Source organism: Plodia interpunctella, chromosome 18, assembly GCF_027563975.2.
Source record: "Plodia interpunctella isolate USDA-ARS_2022_Savannah chromosome 18, ilPloInte3.2, whole genome shotgun sequence".
NCBI classification, from domain to species: Eukaryota; Metazoa; Arthropoda; class Insecta; order Lepidoptera; family Pyralidae; genus Plodia; species Plodia interpunctella.
Window position 1 is genome coordinate 6,106,644 of NC_071311.1, and position 24,073 is coordinate 6,130,716.

At 35.5% G+C, this 24,073-nt stretch overlaps 2 protein-coding genes and 1 non-coding gene across 3 annotated transcripts; 2 read left to right on the top strand and 1 right to left on the bottom strand.

Moving 5' to 3' along the window:
• Nucleotides 1-4,192: 4,192 nt before the first annotated feature.
• LOC128677631 (uncharacterized protein) lies at nt 4,193-19,894 on the top strand. Its single transcript, XM_053758606.1, has 17 exons — nt 4,193-4,328; nt 11,037-11,150; nt 11,510-11,714; nt 12,051-12,176; nt 12,478-12,609; nt 12,952-13,082; nt 13,353-13,487; nt 13,803-13,932; nt 14,060-14,227; nt 14,513-14,656; nt 14,966-15,075; nt 15,495-15,672; nt 16,561-16,789; nt 17,313-17,412; nt 17,794-17,927; nt 19,229-19,322; nt 19,747-19,894. Exons 1-17 carry the CDS (start codon nt 4,314-4,316, stop codon nt 19,831-19,833), a joined length of 2,232 nt encoding a protein of 743 aa, XP_053614581.1. The 5' UTR covers nt 4,193-4,313; the 3' UTR covers nt 19,834-19,894.
• TRNAT-UGU (transfer RNA threonine (anticodon UGU)) lies at nt 19,089-19,161 on the top strand. Its single transcript has one exon. It is a non-coding gene; the product is annotated as a tRNA-Thr (tRNA).
• Nucleotides 19,895-19,919: 25 nt separating the features above from the next.
• LOC128677632 (uncharacterized protein) lies at nt 19,920-23,933 on the bottom strand. Its single transcript, XM_053758607.1, has 5 exons — nt 23,067-23,933; nt 22,674-22,856; nt 22,278-22,450; nt 21,698-21,977; nt 19,920-21,352 (listed from the first exon to the last, which is right to left on the bottom strand). Exons 1-5 carry the CDS (start codon nt 23,799-23,801, stop codon nt 21,230-21,232), a joined length of 1,494 nt encoding a protein of 497 aa, XP_053614582.1. The 5' UTR covers nt 23,802-23,933; the 3' UTR covers nt 19,920-21,229.
• Nucleotides 23,934-24,073: the final 140 nt, after the last annotated feature.

Here is a 24,073-nt window from a genome sequence, read left to right on the forward strand (position 1 = left end):
TGTAACAAAATCCATATTTGGAAAGGCCAAAGCTCTTCGGAGTTCATGGCAGCGACATCTAGTATCGAGTAGCAGAACTAGCCACTTTAAAAAAAGAAAATCAGGCTCCATCTTTGCGTAATTTCATGACTCCACAATTGGCGAACTCAGACAGATGACGACGCGAATGGTACATACATTGCTTAGTTTGTATTGTAGAGCTTCCGGTGGTAACCGGAAAACAGCTTGGTACGTCGAAACCGCCCTTCTTCACATGTCTTGGTTTCTCAAAGCTCACCTTAAAACTTAACAATAAGTATACGTTGAATGACAGCGATCTTAAAAGCTTTGGTAGGCTAATCTTGATAATTCAAAAACCCTTGCATAACTTAGGATTAAAATTTTAATGTACATTGAAGTGTAAAGAGGGCGGTAAGATGTATTCTAGGGCGGGGACCAGATGTCTCCCAACTATCTATACTAAATAAATATATTTAAATGAAATCACATATACTTTGCTTATACAACCTTTTATTATAGGAAGAATAACTTTATTACATAGAGAAAACATCTTACATTTTAACATTCACAAGTTGATATTGTTGACATATAGAACGTACGTACATAAGTACGTACTTACATACATATATAATATACAACAGCCCTTACAAGATTTAAACCCTGATAAAAACACAAACGATTAAATTATTGTAGCTATTATTGTAGTTTCATCCGAGACTTCGTCCGCATAAATTTCTCACGGGTACTCTTTCTTATTATACTCGTATTTATGCGAAATTTCTAAAAAGCATGGAATAATATAACAGTTCTATTTTTCGCACAGATTTTATGTAAGCAAAATTTCAAAAAGAATGTTTGAGATTTGAGACAATAACAAACAAAGACATAAATTTACTTTCGCATTTATAATATTAGTTAAGATTAAGATACGTAATACACCTGATATGATAAATAAGCTCCCACAGTAATCCTTATTTTAATTAGATGTAATATTAGGTCAAAATGGTTTTTTAAACTATGAAATTGAAGTTTTAATTGCACCTGCTTTCAATTAGGCCAAATGTTAAAAGAAATCAGTCTTTGTACAGGATAAATATAAAAAAAAAATGTTCTACAAAATTAAATAAGAGTATCTATCTAACACCATTATAGAAAAATAGAATCGTTTAGTCGTATGTCTCCCTTCAGACCCATCGCACTACCAAGACACTACTGGTAGTGCCTCTGTCTTCCTACCTATACATATGAGGATAAATACATTTTTTTTTAATGTAGCTAAGAGTAAAATTATATTCTCACTCTTTTGATTGGCATTACGAAAAACAATTTGTCTTTTTTATTTTAAAAATTAACAGTTGAAAAAGGGCATCGTTATTTCACACATAATAAAAATTACAAGACCTTTTGCAATAGTACATACATGCTAAGAAGTAAATGATTAGATTATAATACCATAACACTTGTTGATTACAGTAGGCTTTTCATTCATTAGTATTTTTATGTAGGCATCATAAAACGTGAAATGATCATGAAGTACAGTTTAACTTTTTTATATATTACTTAGATATACTATGTATGTGTATTATCATTCAATCCATTTAGAGTTACGAAATCAAAACTATTTCTAAGAACGTTTTTCACTCTAAAATAATATAGTTTTTATAATATTTGTACTTATAACAGTATGTCGGAGTAGCGTCACTATTTCAGAGTAAAAAAAATTCCTAACATACTTGAATCATAACAAAAATATATAATCACGCAATAATCAATCAAGGTGAACTAAAATTATCATGTTTTGTTTTTAAATACATATGTATATTTTATTTTTTAAGAAGACAACAGAACATGCGTAAAAACCGATGAGACTTTGGTTTAGCCTTCTTCGGCGACGACACGGGTACTCTCTTGTACCTCGACGATGACATCGGAATGACCAGCTCCAGGACTGACGCGTCATCTTCTTCGTCCGAAGCCGTCAGTTCCACCTCGTACAGCGGGGGCGATGAGCGGTCCAGATCGGGATTCTTGTTAGGCCATGCGCCTATGTTGATGGATAATTGACACCTCTTCACGGCTTTCTGGAAATTAACACGTTTATTTGTTAGGCAAAACCCACGACTTTCAATATTCTGACCTGAACCGATTTTGATCAATCACATCTAAGAACCGCTGCATAAAAAATGGCTATCAAATAAAAAAATCTCATCCAAATCGGTTAACCCGTTGATGAGTTAAGGTGCTACTTAAACAGACAGACACAGTTAGCGGTTAAAACCCCCTATTTTTGCGTCGGGGGTTAAAAAAAATATTTATTTATTCAAACTTTATTTACCAACTAGCTTTTGCCCGCGGCTTCGTCAGCGTTTATTTCGAACTTCAATGTATTTTATCAAACGAAAATATGTTTTATAAATATAAAATCTAGAAACCTGGAAAACAGACATAAGTCCATGTTGTCTAAACACGGACTTTTATATTTGTTTTTTGTGTCGCCTTTCACCTTATGAGCTAAGTCATGCTATTAATATTATAAATACGAAAGTTTGTTAAGATGTATGTATATATGTATGTTTGTTACTCTTTCACCCAAAATGGATGGATTGTTATGAAATTTGTTAGACTGGAATAACACATAGGGTGCTTTTTATTCCAAAATTCCCACAGGAGCGTAGCCCCGGGGCGAAGCTAGTATTCAATAAATAAATAACAAACTGTACTCACCGGTGGCTCATTCCTCGCATTCTGCCACCACGGCCTGCTCATATTATCGTCATCGCTACTACTCCCATCACTCTGTAAATACAAATAATATATATGTCTCATTCTTTCTTATAGAGTGTGTTAATTGCTAATACTGGTGTCAGATTTGGCCAGTGGAAGTGTCGCGGTTTAAGACTGTGTTTAAGACTGTGACGTCTGTGAACCGAAAGGTCGAATCGAATCCTACACGTGTCACATGAGTTTGTATACCAATCTGACTCACATACTAGTTTTCATCGTCACATAGATAAAATTAAATATTTCTTTTATCTATGATCTTGCTTTCCTTGAATGAAAACACGCGAGCTACAACAGCTAGGGATATATATCCCAGTACTATATATGCCAGTTTGTTTGTTAGTTTCAATGTCTCTCACTTCTTGCCACTGACTATTCCTCGGCACCTGTGCTATACCCAGGTATACTCACTTGACGCTCCGCCCTCCTCCGGCTCGCGTCGTCGCTGTCGATGCCGCTGTCCTCCGCCTCGGAGAACAGACGGATCAGCTCGTCCCCGATCTCCGCCTCCGCCGCCAGTTTGCTGGTTTGTTTCACTTACACTCACGAACACTCCTGAAAATTTTGCAATTTTCTATATTAGATTTTCCCTCCGGTGTTTTGGTGCAATAGAATATAATTCTTTATCCAAATAAAATATGGTACAAATGGCGTCAAAAATCCTAACTAATATTATAAATGCGAAAGTAAGTTCGTTTGTTATCCCTTCAAGCTCTATCTATTCAACCAATCTTCTTGAAATTTTGCATACATATAGTTTGAAGTAAGGAGAAGGACATAGGTAGGGTACCTTTCATCCCGAAAAAAGAACTGTTCCCCAGGGAAATCACGCGGGCGAAGCCTCGGGCAAAAGCTAGTAATTATGTATACATATTCATCTTTTACCAACGTAAATGACAAATACAGGTAAAAAAATAGATTTTTTCAGATCAAAGTTGGTGTTTCTCGTCTACGACACCAAAAATTTGTGTCCATATGTCCATTATTATTAAGGGGTACCTACAGCATGGTGGCATTCCACTGAGATATGTAGAGCAAAGAACTTTAGATCTTAGCCAAACAAAGAACACAACAGCAGGCTAATAAATCATGGATTTTATTGATGTGCAGTTAATTAATACACGTGGAGGTACTTGGCAACTATAGCTGAGCTATATTGAGCTCAAGTTTTTAGTAATTATAACATACTTACCTGCTGCTGGTTTGAGCAACGTCACGACACTCTTCCGAGTAAATATTATTCCGCACAAAATCACTACGAATTGGATTGCTCCATAAATTGGATATAATGCCCCTTTTGTCTACTACCTACGGACCGGCTGGCTGGTAAATGTCTTCAGACCTTCACAGATTCGATCACCCCTCACCCCCTTTTCACCCGCGTAACCATGGATACCAAACCCTGCGCGCGCAGTTAAATCCCTAATAAACTGCTGTCAAATTTATTTACGAATTCTCACAACTTTCCCTGTCAAGTTTATTTTCAAAATACGTTTTCTTTAACATGTTAATAACATTTATAGTATAGAGATATGGCTCCTAAAAAGGTAAGAATTTAATACTAATTATGACTTCAAGAAGTAAATGAAATTATATTTCGAAATTTACAAGTAACAAATTCTTTCATAATATTTTTTACAATGTTAAATTTATATTCAATTATTTGCAACTGTAATGAGTAAAAGTAAAAATTACAGGGTATATTATGAAAAAGACCCGATTCTTTGATGTTCGATGTGACAAATTCAACATTTTCCAACTAACAACTACTTTATTGATCAAACAAAACGTTAGCTACTTTACACAACTTAAATTTCTCGCTATGAGAGACATTACAATACCTACCTACGTATTTTTAAGTTTACACATAAGTCACCACATAAGTTACCACTAACATAATACTCTACATGTAGTACACACAAACTAATGAGAATATTGAAAATAATGAAAATTTCCTAAGTATTTTTCCACCAAAGAGATGCTCGTAAATGGGGGTGTCTAAGATTCACAGAAATACTTTTCACCGAAAGCACGTATTAGCTGAAAATGTTATTATCAAAGTCTATATAAATTTAAAACAATCGGTAAATTATGTTCAGAAACGGTGGTGGTGTAATGGTTAAGACGCCCGCCTGTGGATCGAAAGGTGCCAGGTTTGAATCCTACTCGTGCCACATGAGTTTGTATACCAATCTGACTCACATACTAGTTTTCATCGTCCACCACATAGATAAAATTAAATATTTCTTTTATCTATGGTCCACCAATCTGTCTCATGTATAAGTAGCTTTCATCGGCCACCACTTGCTTCCGGTGAAGGAAAACATCGTGAGGAAACCTGCACACTGGTTGATTCTTATTAACTTGTGTGTGAAATGGAGAAGGCAATGGCAAACCACTCCATTAATAATGCCAAGAAAGTTGTTGTGTGTGTTTCATTCCACGTAACCACGACCCACAGCCATGAGGAATTATATGATATGGAGAAGAAATTCAGTTCTGCTTATTGACACAATAAGGTTAGGATAGAACATGTTTATGAATAAACCTTAAGTATTATTACCTTAAGATATAAAAAAAAAATCGGCGAAACGTGCGTTCAGTTAACAGTGTTTCTGTCTGAGGTTCCACACTCTCAACGTTAATCGTTTGTCAAAACTTAAACACAATCTCACAAAAATAAATTTAACATAGTTACTGCAATGATCTAATAAAATATGTAAAATACAAAATATGACTAAACCACACATTTAGTCAATGTCTATGGACTAAACAGTACCTACTAAATTGTTATAAAAAACACAACCAGCTATTCAAAGTCTATTTAGACTCAACAATAAATACTAGACATTGAAAAGTATGTCTTAGTATTTTGCCGAACTGATAACTATGCAAACTATATTATCAATCTCCTTTGTGATGTAAATCAGAAATATACACTTGATTACAATGTGAATAGGTAGACCAGTGGCGTAGCGTAGGCCCTGATATAAAAAGATCAGGGGGCCAACTGAATTATGACGCAATCAAGGTATGAATTTAAATTTAAAAAATCCGCCTGCGTGTCGATTGAAAAGAGATTTTTCTATTTTGGATGATTCTAATGATACATATATTATAGTATATATAATATATGTATCATTATACATAGAAATCCACCCAGGCGTGAATATTACATACATACAAGATATACACCCGATACATAACTCTTTCCAGTATTTTTTTGTGGCAACGAGATCAAAAAGTCGTCGGTTGGAGAGGGCCCCTGAACATGGAGGCCCATGGAGGTCTAACTCTTTGGTAGCTACGCCACTAGTAACTTTCGACTAAATTTATTTTTAGCCGAATGGTTTAATGTTAACTCTTGCTAGTCACGGATTTCAATTTTCAACTGTTTTAAAGTAAGTCAAGGGCCGTTTAGCTGAAATAGGATATTATGGAACATCGGCTATATTCCTTTTCTGAGCCTTGCAAATACGGACAATTCCTTCAGGAATTGAATTCTATTCCACGTATCACTCAGAAAAGGACTACTTACTTATATCTATTAAAACATGTTGGAAAGAAAACATCGCTGTGCTTTTATACAAACTTCTTATCGAGTTATTGAGGCCTATGTCTAAAATTGAGAATAATTTACACATTCTTTGTTAAGTAAATAAATATACGGTTGTCAAATTATACAGAGTTAAAATTAACTTACAAAAATGCAAATTACATAATACGAGACTAACATTAACAACTTGATTTAGCTACCTAGCCCGCAAGGGATCAATACGGCTTTGAAATTGCCAGATATTTGGCGAAATAAGGCTTCTGAGAAATCCCTAGGGCTCCTGCTAAAAAGGATACGAGTGAGTACCATCATTAGGGCTTGGCATGGCAACGGCTCATTGTAAATACGACTCTACCACCTTGTGATTGTGTCTGTTTTGGTCTGCCGTTTGTGCGCGTCTTGCCACATGTTTTGTCCAATGTTTGGCGGTTAGTGCAAACTTTACCGATTTTCTTTTAACGCGGTATGATCGAACCAACACGCTTTGTGACGTCATTCGTGTCTACAGCCATGTAAATATGTGTGCTCTTACGTGTCTTATTTGTTGTTTTTTTAATTTACGAAAGTTTTGTCTCATTCAGTTTCGCTGCACGCACTGTGACCTGTGTCTGTTTTTAGAGAAATTGTAGCTACTTAGGTAAGTGAATTACGAAGGTATGGATAGCTAAAAATAAGCTGACGTCAATGGATATCGGAATAACGGAATCAACTGTCAAGTACCTATTCACCGAGTTACATAATTTACCAAGTGTCGTAATGTCGACGTCCATAAGATAACATCTAGGTACCTATACGCATAGAATTAGTAGGTACTATTGTACGAAGTATCTACTAATTCCATGGGTATATGTAAAAAAAAATCATCATGAAATTTTACTACCAGCATTAAATACATTGGATCTGTGTATATGATTGAATACACAGATTCTGTGCATTGGATAGAATAATTCAGATGCCGAAACCTCAGATAAAACCACCACAAATTTTATTTCTCAATTTTTAAATAAGTAACTATTATATAATTCAAGTTCCTCCAATTATATTAAGTAACCAAATTAGGTACCTACTTGTGCAAACCAAACCCGAACTATATAGATACAAATTTTAATTAGGTAAAATGTAAATTATGTTTTTTCTCGTACATTCCAACACTAACGTCACTGCTTTCAATCAATTTAGCTCTGATAGTGTTACCTGGGCAACTACTTGCAATTTTTTCTTTGCCACATGTGTTGTAATAATTATATAATACAATAATCTCTGTAAATAATTATATAATACAATAAGGTCTGAATAGACCTGTAAACAGATATAAGATATATCAAAAAAATAACCAATATGGCATTTTTATTATTATATTAATTTGACCTTATTGCCTACTTCTCAGATTGGATATATTTTATTAAATATATTTTATTTTATATCTGCTTACAGCTTCACACACACCTTCCGTTCAAATGAATTAAAAATTTTGTACATGACTGCCCATATTTGTATTTAATTTCTGATCTGAAATCCTAAAAAACCTATTTTCTTTTCACAAACATGTCTAAACGTACAATTTTAATCAAATTCATAGATAATATAGTTCATGACATCATCAAATCGTAATCTACAAAAGTAAATCACTGAAATTAATGAAAGTTCAAGTAATCATTATTAAGCCGATTATTATCAAGATAATGGTATCAGTATCGACTGAAACGATTTATTATTTGAACCGACACGCAACGTGGCCAAAATACCACCGAGTCATAAAACATTTATGCCCAAATTTATGCCCGTATCAATTTTATGCCGCCGAGTACTCGTGTTTTACACAAAACGCTATTTTTGGACAGAAACATGTCGCGTGCCAAAAGTTCTTAAATTGAGTAAGGTGACGGTTATATAAAATTAAAATTATTTTAATAGCAAGTACCTATTTATTTTAATCTATGTACTTATTTTCGTACAATGAAGTTATTATATATAAATTTAGATTTTTTGCAACTAAGTTTTTAGATATTATAATATCATAAAACCATTCTTCGTTTTAATACACTAAAATCAATTTCGACTTAGAATGTAGAAGGTCGGCTTTTAATTTAACTTCGTTATTAGAGTTAAATCTGTATACACGGTATCAATAATCAGAATATCTAAGTTCCTTATCAATTAGTGGAACACAATAAGTTTTGAAATGGTTTCAATGATTGAACTAAAAAAAAGCTAAAATTCGGAGAAAATAACTACGTCAACGGGAAAAATCGGGATAAGTATTTTCGTATAAGAAGTTACAGGTAGTCAGACAGATAACACACAAACCAAAACGTCACAATTGGCATGAAAATAAAAAAAAAACAACTCACACATTTCGCGCGTCACTCAAAGTCCGCTTTCACAGAAACGTCTTGCTCAAGAAGCATTTGCAGGTCAAATGCTACATCGCGATGACGAACATTACAACAAAGGACTTAATGTACTGGCACGAGCTATCCTGTGCTAGCTTACACCAGACACCGTCTAATTAGAATTTGGAGGCACGCCCAACCCTGGCCAATAATTTACTACGGTCAGAAAAAAAATCTAGAATCTAAGATGAAACTTTGACCGTTGAGACCATGCGTGACGCCAGAGTTCAGCGATTGTAGCACCAAGACATGTGTTGTGTAGTAAACGCAAATGCGATGCGTATGCTGTTTTTACGTATGATTACTGTAACTCTCTTGTACTTCCTGAGCCATTGTAACTATCTAGTACGTACTAAATGATAATTGTCAACAAACTAAAAGTAAATTACAGGAATTAAATAGGTTGATTGCAAGTAGTATATCTGTCTTTCAAAATTATTAAATTCTCCCAATTAAATTCAATTCAATAGCCATTTATTCAACTACCCAATACAATTCTTATGGTGACAAAATTCCCGTAAACGTAAATTGAATTAAAGTTAAGAAATTTACAACGTTTACAGCGTTTAATTCAATTCAATCTCCGTAGGTATAGCATTTACAAAAATAGGTAATCGTAAAAGTCATGTCAGATGCCTTTAGGTCATTTGAATAAAATCTGATACTGACATTGCTAAAACTGAGCAATAACACACTCGTAAAAAGAAAGATTAAATTCTCCTATAAAAAGTTCGGCATCTGTAGAAAGCAATATTAGATTTACAAACTGCATCTATTAGACACAGAAGACTATACTGTGGTCTGCAACATCTAAACATACTCTTACTAACATACTCTTTATAAGTTTTGCGTTTTACACGCATTTCATATAGTTACGATTTTCAGTTAGTCAAATAGTTTGTGATGACCACTGATTATTAAAACTCATGTCTTATAAGTATATTTTTATCGCCTATTGGATATTTTCTCGTCACTGCTAATTATTTTGATTGATATATCAATCATATGCATTGAAATCTGGCCCAGTAAATTCGGCTTCTTCATTAAAAAGATAAAGTAAAATTAATACAAAGAGATTAACTTTTCATAAGTCGCTACCAATCTACATTACCGGCTATAATCTATGCAATGCAGTTTACACAACACCCCTTATTATAATTTGCTAGGCATTAGCACCGCGGCAGTCTGGCACTGCAGCCAGTATTACTTCACTATAACTTGGAACTCATTTCCTGTTTATATTACAAAAAAAATAAAGAGAATTCTAATTCTACAATGTTTAATTCAAATCATGTCTTCAGTCAAAACTGTCAGTAACGAAGATATTGTTTTGTCGGCTACCGACTCCGATGATGACGTGAGTAACTTCCGTGATCAAAGTTAACGTTTAGCAGAAATTAAAAATGTTGATCGTACAAGCATCGAGCACGCAATGACCCGAATTTTATCATTTATAAAAGCTTCCTTTAAAGCGCCAACAATTATTTATATTTGTATTACATGATCCTGAGCTATAAAGACGTAGCAGTATGCAAATGTTTTTGGATATTTTGCTCGTAAAGTCCACAGTATGCCAGTTCTTCATTTGGTGCCGACCAAGGTTTGCGTGTTGGGTTTCGGTTTCCGATTTGGATTTCGTAAACTGTAAAATGTTGAAAGCTTTGATCAAGCGCGCTTTGCAGACCGACGATGAGACTGTACTCCTGGCTAAAACGTTACAGAGTTTCGATGTATGTGCTTGTGGTCTTGCTGAGTGAATGAAATTTTAAATTATCGTTAAAATTCATCATTACATGCTTTAGAAGCAGACATTTTTTAAATGTTTTGTTTAATATCCGTGCATTACTAACACCATAAATAATTTGAATACTTATCTGTGTCTGTCAGTTATGTTTATTAATCACATTTCTCACCAGTTTTTCACTATATTTATTGAATGATTTTGAAAACTGATATGGGTAATATTGTACCTTTTTAACAATTGTATATTATTCAAATTTTTTATTTGATATGCATTTGACATGAATCTTGGATATCTAATTGTGATCAATATTTTTAGTTACTTAGTTATAATGCAAATGGTTTTCATTTAAAACGATATGTAAATATACCTAAACATTATACTTTACTGAATGTATATTTGTGCTTATACTGTTGTTATATGTCCTCGTCTTTTGTGTCCACCAAACGTTTATGCTATCAATATTGCATTCTTTTATGCATATTTTATTTTCAACACTTCAGCACCTTCATATAATTATGTATAGATGAACTAAAATTATATTGAATTAAAAACTGATTGGCAGAAAGAAGGAGGAGCAACTAAGTCACGAGGGAATCTAGCGGAAGACGAAGGTTTGGACTGGCTCAAACCACGCACCCTAATCAAACCTGACGATCAAGAAGAAGTTCCAGATGCTGTAAGCAATTATAATATTTATACCTCTATCAGAAATGATGGGCGCTTTATCACAGTTTTTTTTAATTAGCTATAGTTTTGAGTACATTTGACCTCCATCTAGCATGTTGGGAAGCAACTGACTTTTATTAACATGTGGTACACGCTAGCTCGAAAATTGTATATACTCCTTGTCTTGAAGATACCCAGATTGTAGGTTCCGAGAAAATCCGAATCCGGGTTCTTTGGGGTTCGCAACATGAAAGAGGCGCATCGAGAGGTTCACGATATCACTCAAATTATTTCCTCATTGCAATGCACTAAACTGTAGAATAGTTATTGCGGTTATTGCGGCGTTCAAACATATCCTTTACTTTTCAGGATCTTGAAGAAGATGTGGGTCGTATTTTGACGACGATCAATCCTCAGTGGGTGGCTGATGAGGTGGCCTATCATTATGGTAGACACATGTTTGTGGTCAAGCCAAAACCAACCTTCGGAAAGTCATACCCATTATACGTTTATCAGGGCACTGCTATACGCAAGGATTCCGAAGAGGCAAAAGCTCAGATCGCCTCTGGATATGGTAAGAAAATGTATTACATTAACTATTACGATTAATAATAAGAGCCAGATGTGAATACGTAAAAAAGATTTGTCATAAAAAAATAGCAAAAAGACTAATAAATACCAAAGAAGAGATGCCGCGATGGTATCGCTCGATGCTTTCCAGATTCGTCGAAAACTAGTTCGTAACAAATGGGAATCTTTGCCCAGCAATGGGCAAAGATCCCCGTTCGCTACATACAACATGCAACATAAAAAAAGACCCAGACAAAATGGTCTCATATAATAACTATTTACTGTGATATTATAACAACCTTGATTATTAACCCAATCTGTTGTCCAATGCCCAATCCAGGTAGCGTCGGATTTGATGAGGCTGGTCCAAAACGAGCCAAGGTGAAGAAGTCACGGGCTGATTTAGATGACGAAGAAGAACCAGAACCGGAACCTCCACCGCCAGTTGAAGAAGCCAAACCGGAAGGCACGTATGATCTATCTCCTTAATTTACATTTCCCTTAATTTTAAGAGCTATTTATTAAATTCTGCAAGTAAGAAAATAGGAGCTTTTGCCGAGCACTGAGAGACTAGTAAAGTTAATAAAGTTGTTACATAGTAATATATTTTATTTTATAAAAATTTAAAGAAATGAGAGAGCGAACATAAAAAAAAAATTGATCTGAATTTCGTTGATCCAATTCTTGACCAACCTTCAAGGGCAATCTGCAGTTAGGCCTCCGCCGTCTATGATCGAATTGTTTATTTGGCATGAAATATTTGACAGAGGATGCGGTGGCCGAAGAAGAAAAACCTGCAACGGCAGCTGAGGGGGGCGAGGGTGGTGAAGCTCCTAAGGAAGCAGTTGAAGGAGAAGAAGTGGCTGACGAGGGTGGTGAAGAAGCACAACCTGAAGAACGTAAGATATTTTTAATACATCGTATTGTGATAACATAATTAGGTGTATAATATTTTTTGACATAATTTTCTCTATCACTTTTTAACATCGATTGAAATTGTCTTTGATATTAAGTGTTAATTAAGATTATGACTTATTTTGATTACATTAGTTGAATTACATTACCTATTACATACATTTATTTAAATTAGTAAAAATATTTTTATTGTTGAAGACTTATTTATTTTTATTGTTGACATTTATACAATCATTTCTGTACCAACTTAAAAAATGCTACGACCCCTGTTTCAGTTTACTATTTATTATTTGATCTAACTAGTAATCTAACTCTTACGTTCACAGAGGAAGAAGGTGGTGGAGCACCTGAAGGTCCCGCTGAAGAAGTGTTTGAAATCAAGCCACGTGTGAAGAAACTCGCCAATCAATTTAACTTCTGCGAACGTGCTGCTCTCACCTATAACTTCCCAAGGAGAGTATGTATTTAGATTTTTTTAAACAACTATTCATCCATAATAGAGTACTGAAAACTTGGTTAGATTACCAGTTTTTGAGAACTCGATCAAAGTTATTTTGAAGGTTCGAACATTCGAAGATGTTTCTTGATTTAAATATATATTTATTAAATAATTAAGTAATATTAGTTCACTAAATAAAGATTAAATATATGTCCTTTATTCGGACAAAAACGTCAAAATCAGATAGAAATTCATCAAAAACCAAAAACGTTTAATGGTGTTATTTAGTCCGTAGATACTCAGACCATCCCGCCGCCGAGAGCGAATTTCGGATCCACTGCCCTGCAGAGCATCATATTCGATTACTACCAAGAAGATTACGCTAGGAAAATGAAAGAGAAGGAGGACGAAAAACCGAAACGGGTAATATATCTGCTTAATTTCAAGGATTCTAAATTATATAGGAATTAGAAAGTAGCAAACTTGTTTTCAATCATACAATGAGTCAGATTGGTATGTAAACTCACGTGACACGAGTAGGTTTCGAAAAAAATCTATCAATAGCGAAGGCTGAACTTAATTCCTAAACTACAACTATGTACATTGAACTAAACCATTCGGCAGATACTAATTACCACCAGTCATAAGATAATTGAAGTAAAAAAATCAGATATAAAATAATTTTGTTGTTAACACGGCGGATTAAACTAAACGACAAATGTTCAAATTTGTGAACAGCTCCGCAAGAAAGCAGCGAAGCACGCGAAGTCAGCACAGCAGATACACGACGAGCAGCTGGCGCAGAGGATCCGGGAGGCTTGGGCCATCCTCGAGCGGCTGGTCAACCAAAACATTTACGATGACGTCGGTAAGGATACGACAACGAATTGCTTAATATTTGCTTTGATAGGCATTTGTTTGTTCAACCGTGCATCCACGGTTGAACAAATGCAAGGTTTTTCTTTACTAAAATATTTCTGAATTGCTTTTCTTAGCTCAAGACTACCGCTATTGGGATGACCCATCAGATGAATTCCGCGAAGGCATGGGCTCTCTATTGCCTCTGTGGAAGTTCCAGTTCGAGCCTATGAGAAGCCACTCAGTCTGCGACCTCCAGTGGAATCCTCACTATCAGGACTTGTTCGCTGTTGCCTATGGATCCTGTAAGTTGTGCAGACTCAAGGTTCGATGACGCTGTACAATAGCTAATAGTAGCAAAAAATACTTCATTTAGATTCGTTAATGTTTCATTATCTTCTCATAAATAATCTTGTGTCAATAATAGGACTCGACTCTTTTTTTTCTTTCTCTGTTCACGTGTACTAGATAGTGTCCTTTTAAGAACCTGTTTTTTTGAATCTTTGTGAAAATCGTGGTGTTGTGGAACAAGATACATATCTATCGTCACAAGTTACTTCTACTGGGGTTAACCCTTTTTCCTCCAACAGTGGAATTCACGAACCAGCAGAATGAGGGCTGCCTCTGCATGTACAGCATCAAGAATCCTGCGTACCCAGAATACGCGGTCATCACAGAATCTCCCATCATCTGCCTCGACGTCTACCATGAAATACCTTACCTCGTCTGCGTTGGTGGGTTAACATTTCTTTTCTTTTTGCATTTTTTTGTTATTTTTGGGCCAGTGCCAACATTGAACTCCAAAGCTCACTGTCAATTTGAGGTTTATCACTAAGAATAAATAATTAAATGCGCCAAATCCCATTTTGTAAAACGTTAGCTGGTCTTGTAACTGTAGATTATGACTCTTTTCATGCTTATATTAAAACCGAATAACTAGTCAGTATAACAAATCATATAATAATATTTTATTTCTTAATGTAACCTTTCAAAACGTTATTATTTCTACCTCTTCTACTATTGATGTTCAATATTTTTGCCAGGGCTGTACGACGGAAATGTATGCGTTTACAATGCTCAGTTGACGCTAGAGTCCTCATATCAGTACAAATCTGATTCTGTACGAGACAAGCACAGCAATATTGTTTGGGAGGTAATTGTGCGTCGATTTCTATTTATTTAATACAAATAAATGGACATACAATTTTAATGACATTTAAAGATGGATATAATACAACGGCTGGGTAGATAAGTAATTCAATTCGTATTCAATTTTAATCAATCCTACGTAATTCCATATTTTGTTCTGCAGAGTAACATAAAAGTGTAGTTATCATAAACTAGCTACTACTAAGTTTAACATAAGAATATTGGCAAGGTCGCCATGTAATCTTTATTCAATTAACATCCTTACATATTATAAAAATATGATCGTGTCAAATCGTGTAATTCTTGTGGAAGGTTTAGGTGTATAATACATGATGGTTTTACCCGAGCAAGGCCTGGCCGACCCGCCAGTACATTAACCTCAGGCTATCGCAGGCTACTACTACAAGAGTATAATGTTTGCAGATACGCTGGGGTCCTCGCCTAATCGATGGTGAAGCATCTTTCTTCTCGATATCCGGAGACGGGCGAGTGGTGCAGTGGGCCGTGATGCCTGGGGAGTTGCAGGCCACCACAATTATTACTCTGTCCTCAAATGTCCCGCCCATACCGGGCCCAGACGGCACTATGGTCAATGTCAATAGTAAGGAATCTCAAGTCCGGTGTACTCATCTCTACCTTATTTGTTTTTTGAAAAAAGAGTATCTAAGATAATTTCATTTCTCATTCTCGAAAAGTGTATGCTATGAGAGATGCGATAAATCTCACCTGCAGAAGTCGTGAAAAAGGAGGAAAACTCATAGTTATTACCTGGTCAAGAGCGCGACAAATTTTAAAAATAGAATTCATTGGTATGGTGATCGACCTCGAACGTCTGAATTAAGAAAAAAATCTGGAATAAAATAAAAAGAAATATTTATAAAGTGTTTTTGTGAATTTCTGAACTAGTGTTAGGTAACTAGTGTGAATTTCAGCAAGACTGTTTGCACTGATAACTCGCATGTTCTTTATCCCTTTTCTAAATTCCGTTCCATATTTGGAACTTAAATTTCTTGGATAATCAGATAGTCTGTGGGAATCGAATTGATTTTCGAACCTTGGATAACAAATGTTAAAAAAAACAGTACTAAACAAATAAAAAAATAATAAATATACTACAGTTTAAAACCCGTTTCGTTCCCACGTTAATCGAGTTCCGGATATTTGAGCGTAAAATGTATTATAAATTGTACGTAAAAGTATAATGAAAAAAGCGTACACCGAGAGTGCAACAAACAAGAAACTGTACAACAAACTACCAAAAAAATATTTCAGAATGCAAATCCCTGCCTTTGTTTACAGAAAGATTGAAGAAACATATTTATGACTAAGTTTGAAAAATTATTTATATGACAACTGTGCCTGTTTTGAATACTGTTTTAGTGTGTGTTTATTTATTTACTATGATTTGTATTAGTTTAAGACTCATTGTAAGTGAATTTAATTCTTTATGAGTCAATTAAGATCTCTTTAAACATAACTTTTTTTACAGGCTGTGGTAGCTGCATATGTTTCCACCCAGAGAGACCAGAAATCTTCATGGTCGGCACCGAGGACGGCATGATCCACACCTGTTCCCTCAAGTACAACCGGAACTACGTGCGCTCAGTCCAGGGTCACCATATGCCGGTGTACAGGATCCACTACAACTTGTACAATAACAGCATCTACGCGTCTTGCTCTGGAGACTGGAGGGTCAAGATATGGGAGGACGGGAGAGAGTAAGAATCATTTGTATTAATTGACTTTTAATTGATTGAGTTATCCTGCATTTGTGATTGTTTTTGAACAACGGGACGACAGGATACAGGTTTTTGTAAACTTAAATTGTGACTTCCCGCTATTGAATTCAAATATGTATGGAAAAATGTACCTACTATGGTGAATGCAAAATCTATCCTGGATTGATTTCGAGAGACGGAGGTGAAAACTCGAAACGTAACGCGCAACTAGTTTTTAATATACGAGTATGTTAACAAACTAACCTTGAAAATGAGGTGTAGGAGAAACATATGGTAGGATAAAAGTACCTAACTTACCTAGTATATGGCATTCCACATTATTTTCTACGCGTGCACCAATTTCATCTCAATCTGTCCATTGATTTTGCGCGATGGAGGAACAAATGTTCTCGCTCCCATGCAATTATAATATCAGTCGGAAGTAAGATACAATTAACTTTAAAACATATATTATTTTTTATTATATTTTTGTTCATTTTTACACAATGGTGTGATATTCCAGCGAGCCCCTGTTTATGTTCGAGCTGGGGTCGCCGGTGGGGGACGTGAAGTGGGCGCCTTATTCCAGCACAGTCTTCGCCGCCTGCACTGCTGATGGAAAGGTGACGGCATATTCTTAGTATAACAAGTCCATTTACATAATAAGGATAACAGTACCTTACCTTACACTGGGTAGAAATCAAACGCACTTAAATCTATGCCTACACCTACCTATACTATTATTATAAATAGGTAACAAAAAATATTAAAGGCGTTTGTGACTATGTGACTTTGTGAGTTTGTATGTTTGAGGCGGGTCTCCGAACAGATTTCAAAAATTCTTTCGCCATTAAAAAGTTACATTATCCAAGATTGCTATAGGCTATATTTACCGTCTGTGGTACCTCTGATCTGATTCTACCTCGTACATTTTTAAAATACTTATGAACTCGAAAATATCCCCCTTTTTTGGTCACTCGACTAAAAATTAACAAATTTGCCAGGTGTACGTGTACGACTTGAACGTGAACAAGTACCGCCCCATCTGTGTACAGGCCGTGGTCTCCAAGAAGACCAAGAAACTGACTAGGCTGGACTTCAACTCCCGTCTGCCGGTCATCGTCGCAGGGGATACTAAGTACCTAACTATCTATCCTATACATAAATAGGTACCTATATAGGGCCCCAGAGATGGGTTTGCACCCAGCATATTTCCTAGTTTGTTCACAAACAGCCTAGTGGAAACCCATCTCCCAGCTAGGTTTGAGCGCTGGTCGCGCCCAACGCCCTTTTGTAAGAAAACATTCTACTGGAAGTATACCCGTAAGTACCCAGTTATACACTTCCGACAAACAGACAAACAGTTCGCCAAACATTGACGGTTTCGATTTCGACGTACATTGCCGATTAATCCGTGCAGTAAACAAAAGATATCATACAAACTACGTAATATACGTTCAGTCATGTAGAATTCGCCGACAATAAGCAGCCGGCATTATAAACGCTATCGTTACACCATAGAATCATAAGCTTACCATCTTACTTATCTAAGCGTCACATCTCAGCTGTGTCTGCTTATTCTTGTCGAGTCGGAATGGAATATTATAATTTTCGATCTTTATAAGTGGCTACGCTTACGGCTCTATCGTCCACTTAACATAGTATTTGTTTGAATGCGCTAATCTGTGGACTATACAAATTCTATTTAATTTGTGTATGATAGCCACTTAAAAAGCCATATAGATTTCACTCCTGTGAAAATATTGGGTTAAAAACTCTGTGTTAATACAAATTATATTCTGATTTCTAACCGTATGCCAATTTTCATCTAAATTCGTCTTCTATATTTTGTATGATTGAGTAAAAAAATATCCTCCCTCACATTACTTGTACAAATTTTCGCATTTAGGTATTGGATTTGGATGTAATTCATGTGAACATCGTAAAATCGGTTTGCCGCTAGTGTTTAGGCGGCATATGTTATAATGTGGTTATTCGCGAGGGTTACTATTTTGGCATTATGACACAATCGGCATTTTGACAATAAAAACTAAGTTCAGTCTTGTATTGTCGAAAATTATCACTTGCACTCGAATAGCCAAACTTAATTCCAATCGAATATCATAGAGGCGCCATCTGTTAAAATTTTATGTAACTATACTCGCTTTGTTCCAAATAAATTACCTACGTACTTAATAATTAAAATTAAAATATTTTGTAAATGTTCCTGGAATGTAAGTGAAGTTCGTCAAATAATGCCCAAAAGAAAGTCAACAGTAATTTCGCCAAGTCATTCATCGCCTCCATAGCTCAGGGGTTAGAGCACTGGTCTTGTAAACCAGGGGTCGAGAGTTCAAATCTCTCTGGGGGCATTATTCGAAAGTTCTTTTTTTACTGTTTTGTAAATTTTTAATGTATTTATATTTCCTCAATTTTCAGGGGAACGTGTCACGTGTTGAAATTATCTCCAAATCTGAGAGTAATGGTCAAGCCACCCAAGAAGGCTCAAAATGTTGACCAGAGAACATTACAGGCAGGTTTTATTTTTATTTTCATGGTAATAGTATGTTATTAAATTCGTGGGTGTTGGTAAAAGAAAATTTACAAAAATCCATTTCAATATGTTTGTGTAGCCATTTTTTTGCTTACACTTTGGTCGAAAAAGGTGTGGTGGAGGTGTTGGTATTTTGTTGCGTTTGTTTCATTTTTGCACATTATTTATTTATTTTTTTTTTACCAGTGTCACAGATAAATTATGCTTACATTTAGCTTACACCGAAACCACCAAACATTGGCTTATTCCACAAATCCCCTAAGACGATCACCTGCACTTAAAGATTTGAAGACTTTGTCCATTAGTCGGACTAATATAGTCCCTTTTATTTGATCGTCTGGGAATAAGCGCACATATAACACTATTTATTGAATAATATAACAATTTATTGAATAATTTACAGATAATGAAATTGGACAAATTGCTAAGTCTCGTACGGGATCCACCATTTACGCCGGGGGTTGTCGATGAAAAGTTCGATGATGACTAAGAAATAATTATTATAATTAATATGTTCTATTTTATCATATTAATTAATATTAAAACAGTATTATCGTATTTATTTTTTTATTTATAAGCTTTAAATGAATAACCATAATTTAACACTAATCACGAAAACAAACATCAGATTTTGTGCAAATCTTAGAAAAAATTTTTACTTAACATAAAACATACTACTAATACGAATAAATCCTTAATTTTTCAACAATTTTTAAGTCATTACATGACTAAAATTACATATTGCTACGTACATTGACTAGAAATACTTTGAGATCTGAAATAACATAGTGATTGCTATAGAAATTATAATAACGTGTTTATATTTGAACTTTTTTATAATACAATAAAATTTGTAACGTCTGCAATAAACAGATTTTTTTCTAAATATATTTCAAAATCACATAGACAGCAAGCGCCAAATTACTCTAATTATAATATTACTCTAGACTACAAAATAGATTCCTGACTTTTTGACGATAAAAAAATAATATGAAGTACAAATACATAATAATTCCTACATACTATACTAATATACGAACTTTGACAGGTGCCTTACGTATGCGAATTACCGGCAATGTACGTCGAAACCACAAAATTCAGCGAACTGTTTAACGATAGTGCATAGCCTGCATAAAATACATAAGACACAGGTTGACTATATATCCGCAAAATAGTATCTAAGCCGAAATATAGTATCTCATAAGTAAATACATAATACTTTTCAAAGTCACAGTTTCAGTGTCACACAGGTGCGGAACCCGAAGGACACGTTTAGCTATAGTATAGGGGTGCTATTATATTAGCTAAATACTATTTATAAATACAAATATTATAAAAATGTGACAAGTTAACAATAGTGATTACTAAATTCAGATTTAAGTATGTAAAATATCGTTCTAGTCCACAGGTGGCAGTGTTGTGATAACAAGTAGACCTAACAAAAATTATTTTGTTCTTAAAAATCAATTACAACTAAAAGTGATCGTTAATTCACGACTTAATACTTAATAAAAGAGAAAAGGAAAATTCCTTTTTATCGAAATTTTCTTTCAAATATATTTTATAATTTTCTCCTTCCATATTTCTTACAAACAAATTGTACACACTACATCAACTGCCAGAGTATTTCATAAGTTATTGTGAAATTCGTACACACCATACCGAAGTGACGTCACATTTTAAAATACTTAGTTTAAAATGTGACGTTCCACGAGATAAGACGCCTTATCTCCATAAGGAAGTTGCTTGAGACGTTTCATTTGCTCATTTTTATTATAGATGTACATAATAAAAGTCGCAAGCGACTGCTCTTCATAAGGTTCCTTTTCTTGAGAAACGTCGCAAATGTGAATAGGTATTATAAATTTTGAAAATATACAAGAGATTCACGGGTACAACAGTTTGGGTCCCAAATGGCTGCATCTTTCCACGGCGCCGGCTCCCAACTTGTGGTCCAAGAACGCGCGGGCGTCGTTGGGTGCCGGTGCTTGGTGGCCGGCGAAATGTATCTGGAATGGAAAAAAAATCATTTCCTTATGCTATGAAAATATGATCTTGTCTATACAATCAAATATTTGTATTTTATTTTTATTTTACCTAAAATTGGCTTCGTTCAGATTGAGTACTATTTTTGAAAAGATTGTTCTATACATTTTTAACGTCTTTCTAATCCGAAAAAGTCTAGACGTTGGCAGTCTTTGTATAGTTTGATTTTTTAAACCATCCTAGCTGTATCCTATTGAAATATGATTTTTCAGCATTTATATTAAAATATTATTAAAAATTAAATTGACATGTCATGACATTGTAATTGCTATACTAATTACCTGTGAAAATATAACTTCTATTATTACCTGAGCAAGAGGGTGCAAATGCCTTTCAGGGAATTCCTTTTGGTGTGACAAAACCCAATCCGCCGGCCACATGGTACCATTTTTAGCAATGAACGGCAACACCAAAACGTAAACTCTATTGGCGGGTGAGAAAGCGACTCTATAGTAGTGCCCCCTGGTGGCGCGCTCCCACACGAAGCCGTCCGCGTCGGTGCCGCCGCGCCCCAGCCACGACACCCGCGACACGTCCGACGCCTGGATGCCCACTTCTATGTACTCTGACCAGGGCAGGATGTCGTTGCTGTGGAGTTATTCATTTGATGACAATTTGTGATCACAAAAAAAAGATAATGTGAAGAGTTACTATGAGTTCTTTTATTACACACAGCCCTAAAAGCTAATTTTTTGTTATGTCAAAACTAAAATGATGTCATGGATTTTAGAGTCAAAAGCATTACTCATATACTTTATTGATACTGAAAAAATAGTAAATGTCCTAATAAATAAAAATGACGAATTAAAATGTGACATTTAATTATTGTATTTTAAATACTTATGCATTTTTAAACCCAGTCAAGTAGCCAATTTACGGTAGACATACCGCATAACGGCGCCGAGTAGGGAAGTGGTCTCGAGCCAGCAGCGCGCGCCAGCCTGCAGCAGCACGCGCAGCACGTGCGCACTCACGCGGCGCAGGTTGCGGCGGCAGCACGGCGGCGTGTGGCGGCCCGATAATACGTACGACGGCGTGCCTTGCACTGATGGGTAGCATCGCTGGAAACGTTACCACATTTAAAGCATAGGTCTATTAGTTAGTTGGAATTGAGCAAACAGCTGCCACTAGCGCCACCATTACATTTGTAACAAGAAATCGATAAAAATGTAATAGTCACGCTTGTGTGTGATAGCTCTTCTCTGTCCATTATTGCAAAAAATTTTTTCATGATAAATAAGTACTTATGTGAGAGAAAGTGAATCGAGAAATAGAAAAGCATACCTGTGTTTCCCTCTTACACCCAAACCACTGGACCCTTCCATCTTCCCTCAACAATGCTTTCACACCAAGCTGCTTGTACAACGCTACTCTGTAATCTCTTACACGCCGAGCTACCCTCTGCTTGGCTCCAGGAGACTTCAATACACTCCGCCCCGATGCCAGCTTTCCATCAAGAATTTGCACCTGGAAATCGAGAACAGAGCAATAAGTATTGATAAACTAAAGACAAAACAATGTTAAATTGGGTTATATCAATTTTTAAAACTCATGGATTACACAAACAAGAAAATTATTTTTTTATCATATTTGCTTTTGTCCAAAATAGAACAGTTTTTCTTCACTCTACCCAGCAGTTGAAAAATTTAAGTTTTTTTACAATCAATTACTCTTTACCTTCACATTTTTCACAGTAGTCTGCAAGTACAGTGCCTCAGGAAATGGCTGTGTAAAAGGTTGAGGCAATGTTTGCAGTAAAGATGTCTTGATCAACAAAGCATGTGGTCCATGCACAGCATCACACAGCTTGCCTGCATCTTTGTTGTACTGGAGAGTCCAATCAACATAGTTCCACTTCACTTGCTGGCATATCAAGTGAGCACTACCTACAGCAACAGCTACAGCTTGAGAAGGAACTGCTGCTGCTGCAGTGGCCGCTTGTTGCAAAACTTTACGAGAAACTCTAACAGAATCGGGCACAAACAACACAAACTGTGTCAATATATGTGACAGAGGATTAAGATCCTGCGGTGAAGCATCTAATTTTAACTCCAAAGGCAGCACTTTGACATTACGGAGAGTCTCATTGGTCGCTGAAAACGGGAATGGGGGATACGGTGTATTTTCGCACACGATAAGTACTGGCATATTCGGAAATGCCGAGACGAATGACTGGACACTATCTGCGACATCGTTCTCAAAATCTTCGAACTGACGGAACACCACGGTAATTAATTTTGATAAATGACGAGATGTGCGACCGTGCAAAGCATTTGGTGGTAGTGTCACAGGCGCGATAGGATAAAAACTAAACTGTGGGAATAGGTAACTGCAGGCTGAAATCACAGCGAATATTACTATAAGTGCGTACAATTTGAATTTTAAACGACCACGACACAAACGATAGAACATTGTTTCCTGTCATTTCATTCATCACAAAACAAATGAATAATTAATGCTGTAAGAAAATTGGAGAAAAAGATCAATTCGTCTAAGCTCGGGATGGGTCTAGTCTCTCGTCTCGTGAAGGTTGGAATGTCATTTGTTCAATTCACGAAGTGACTTTGAAAATAAATGTAAGTACTTTTGAAAATTTATAAGTGGCTTCAAGGCATAGAAGACTGTATGAAAATATTTGTAGAAATGTCCATATAAAATATGACAATGATGAATGGAATAAGAGA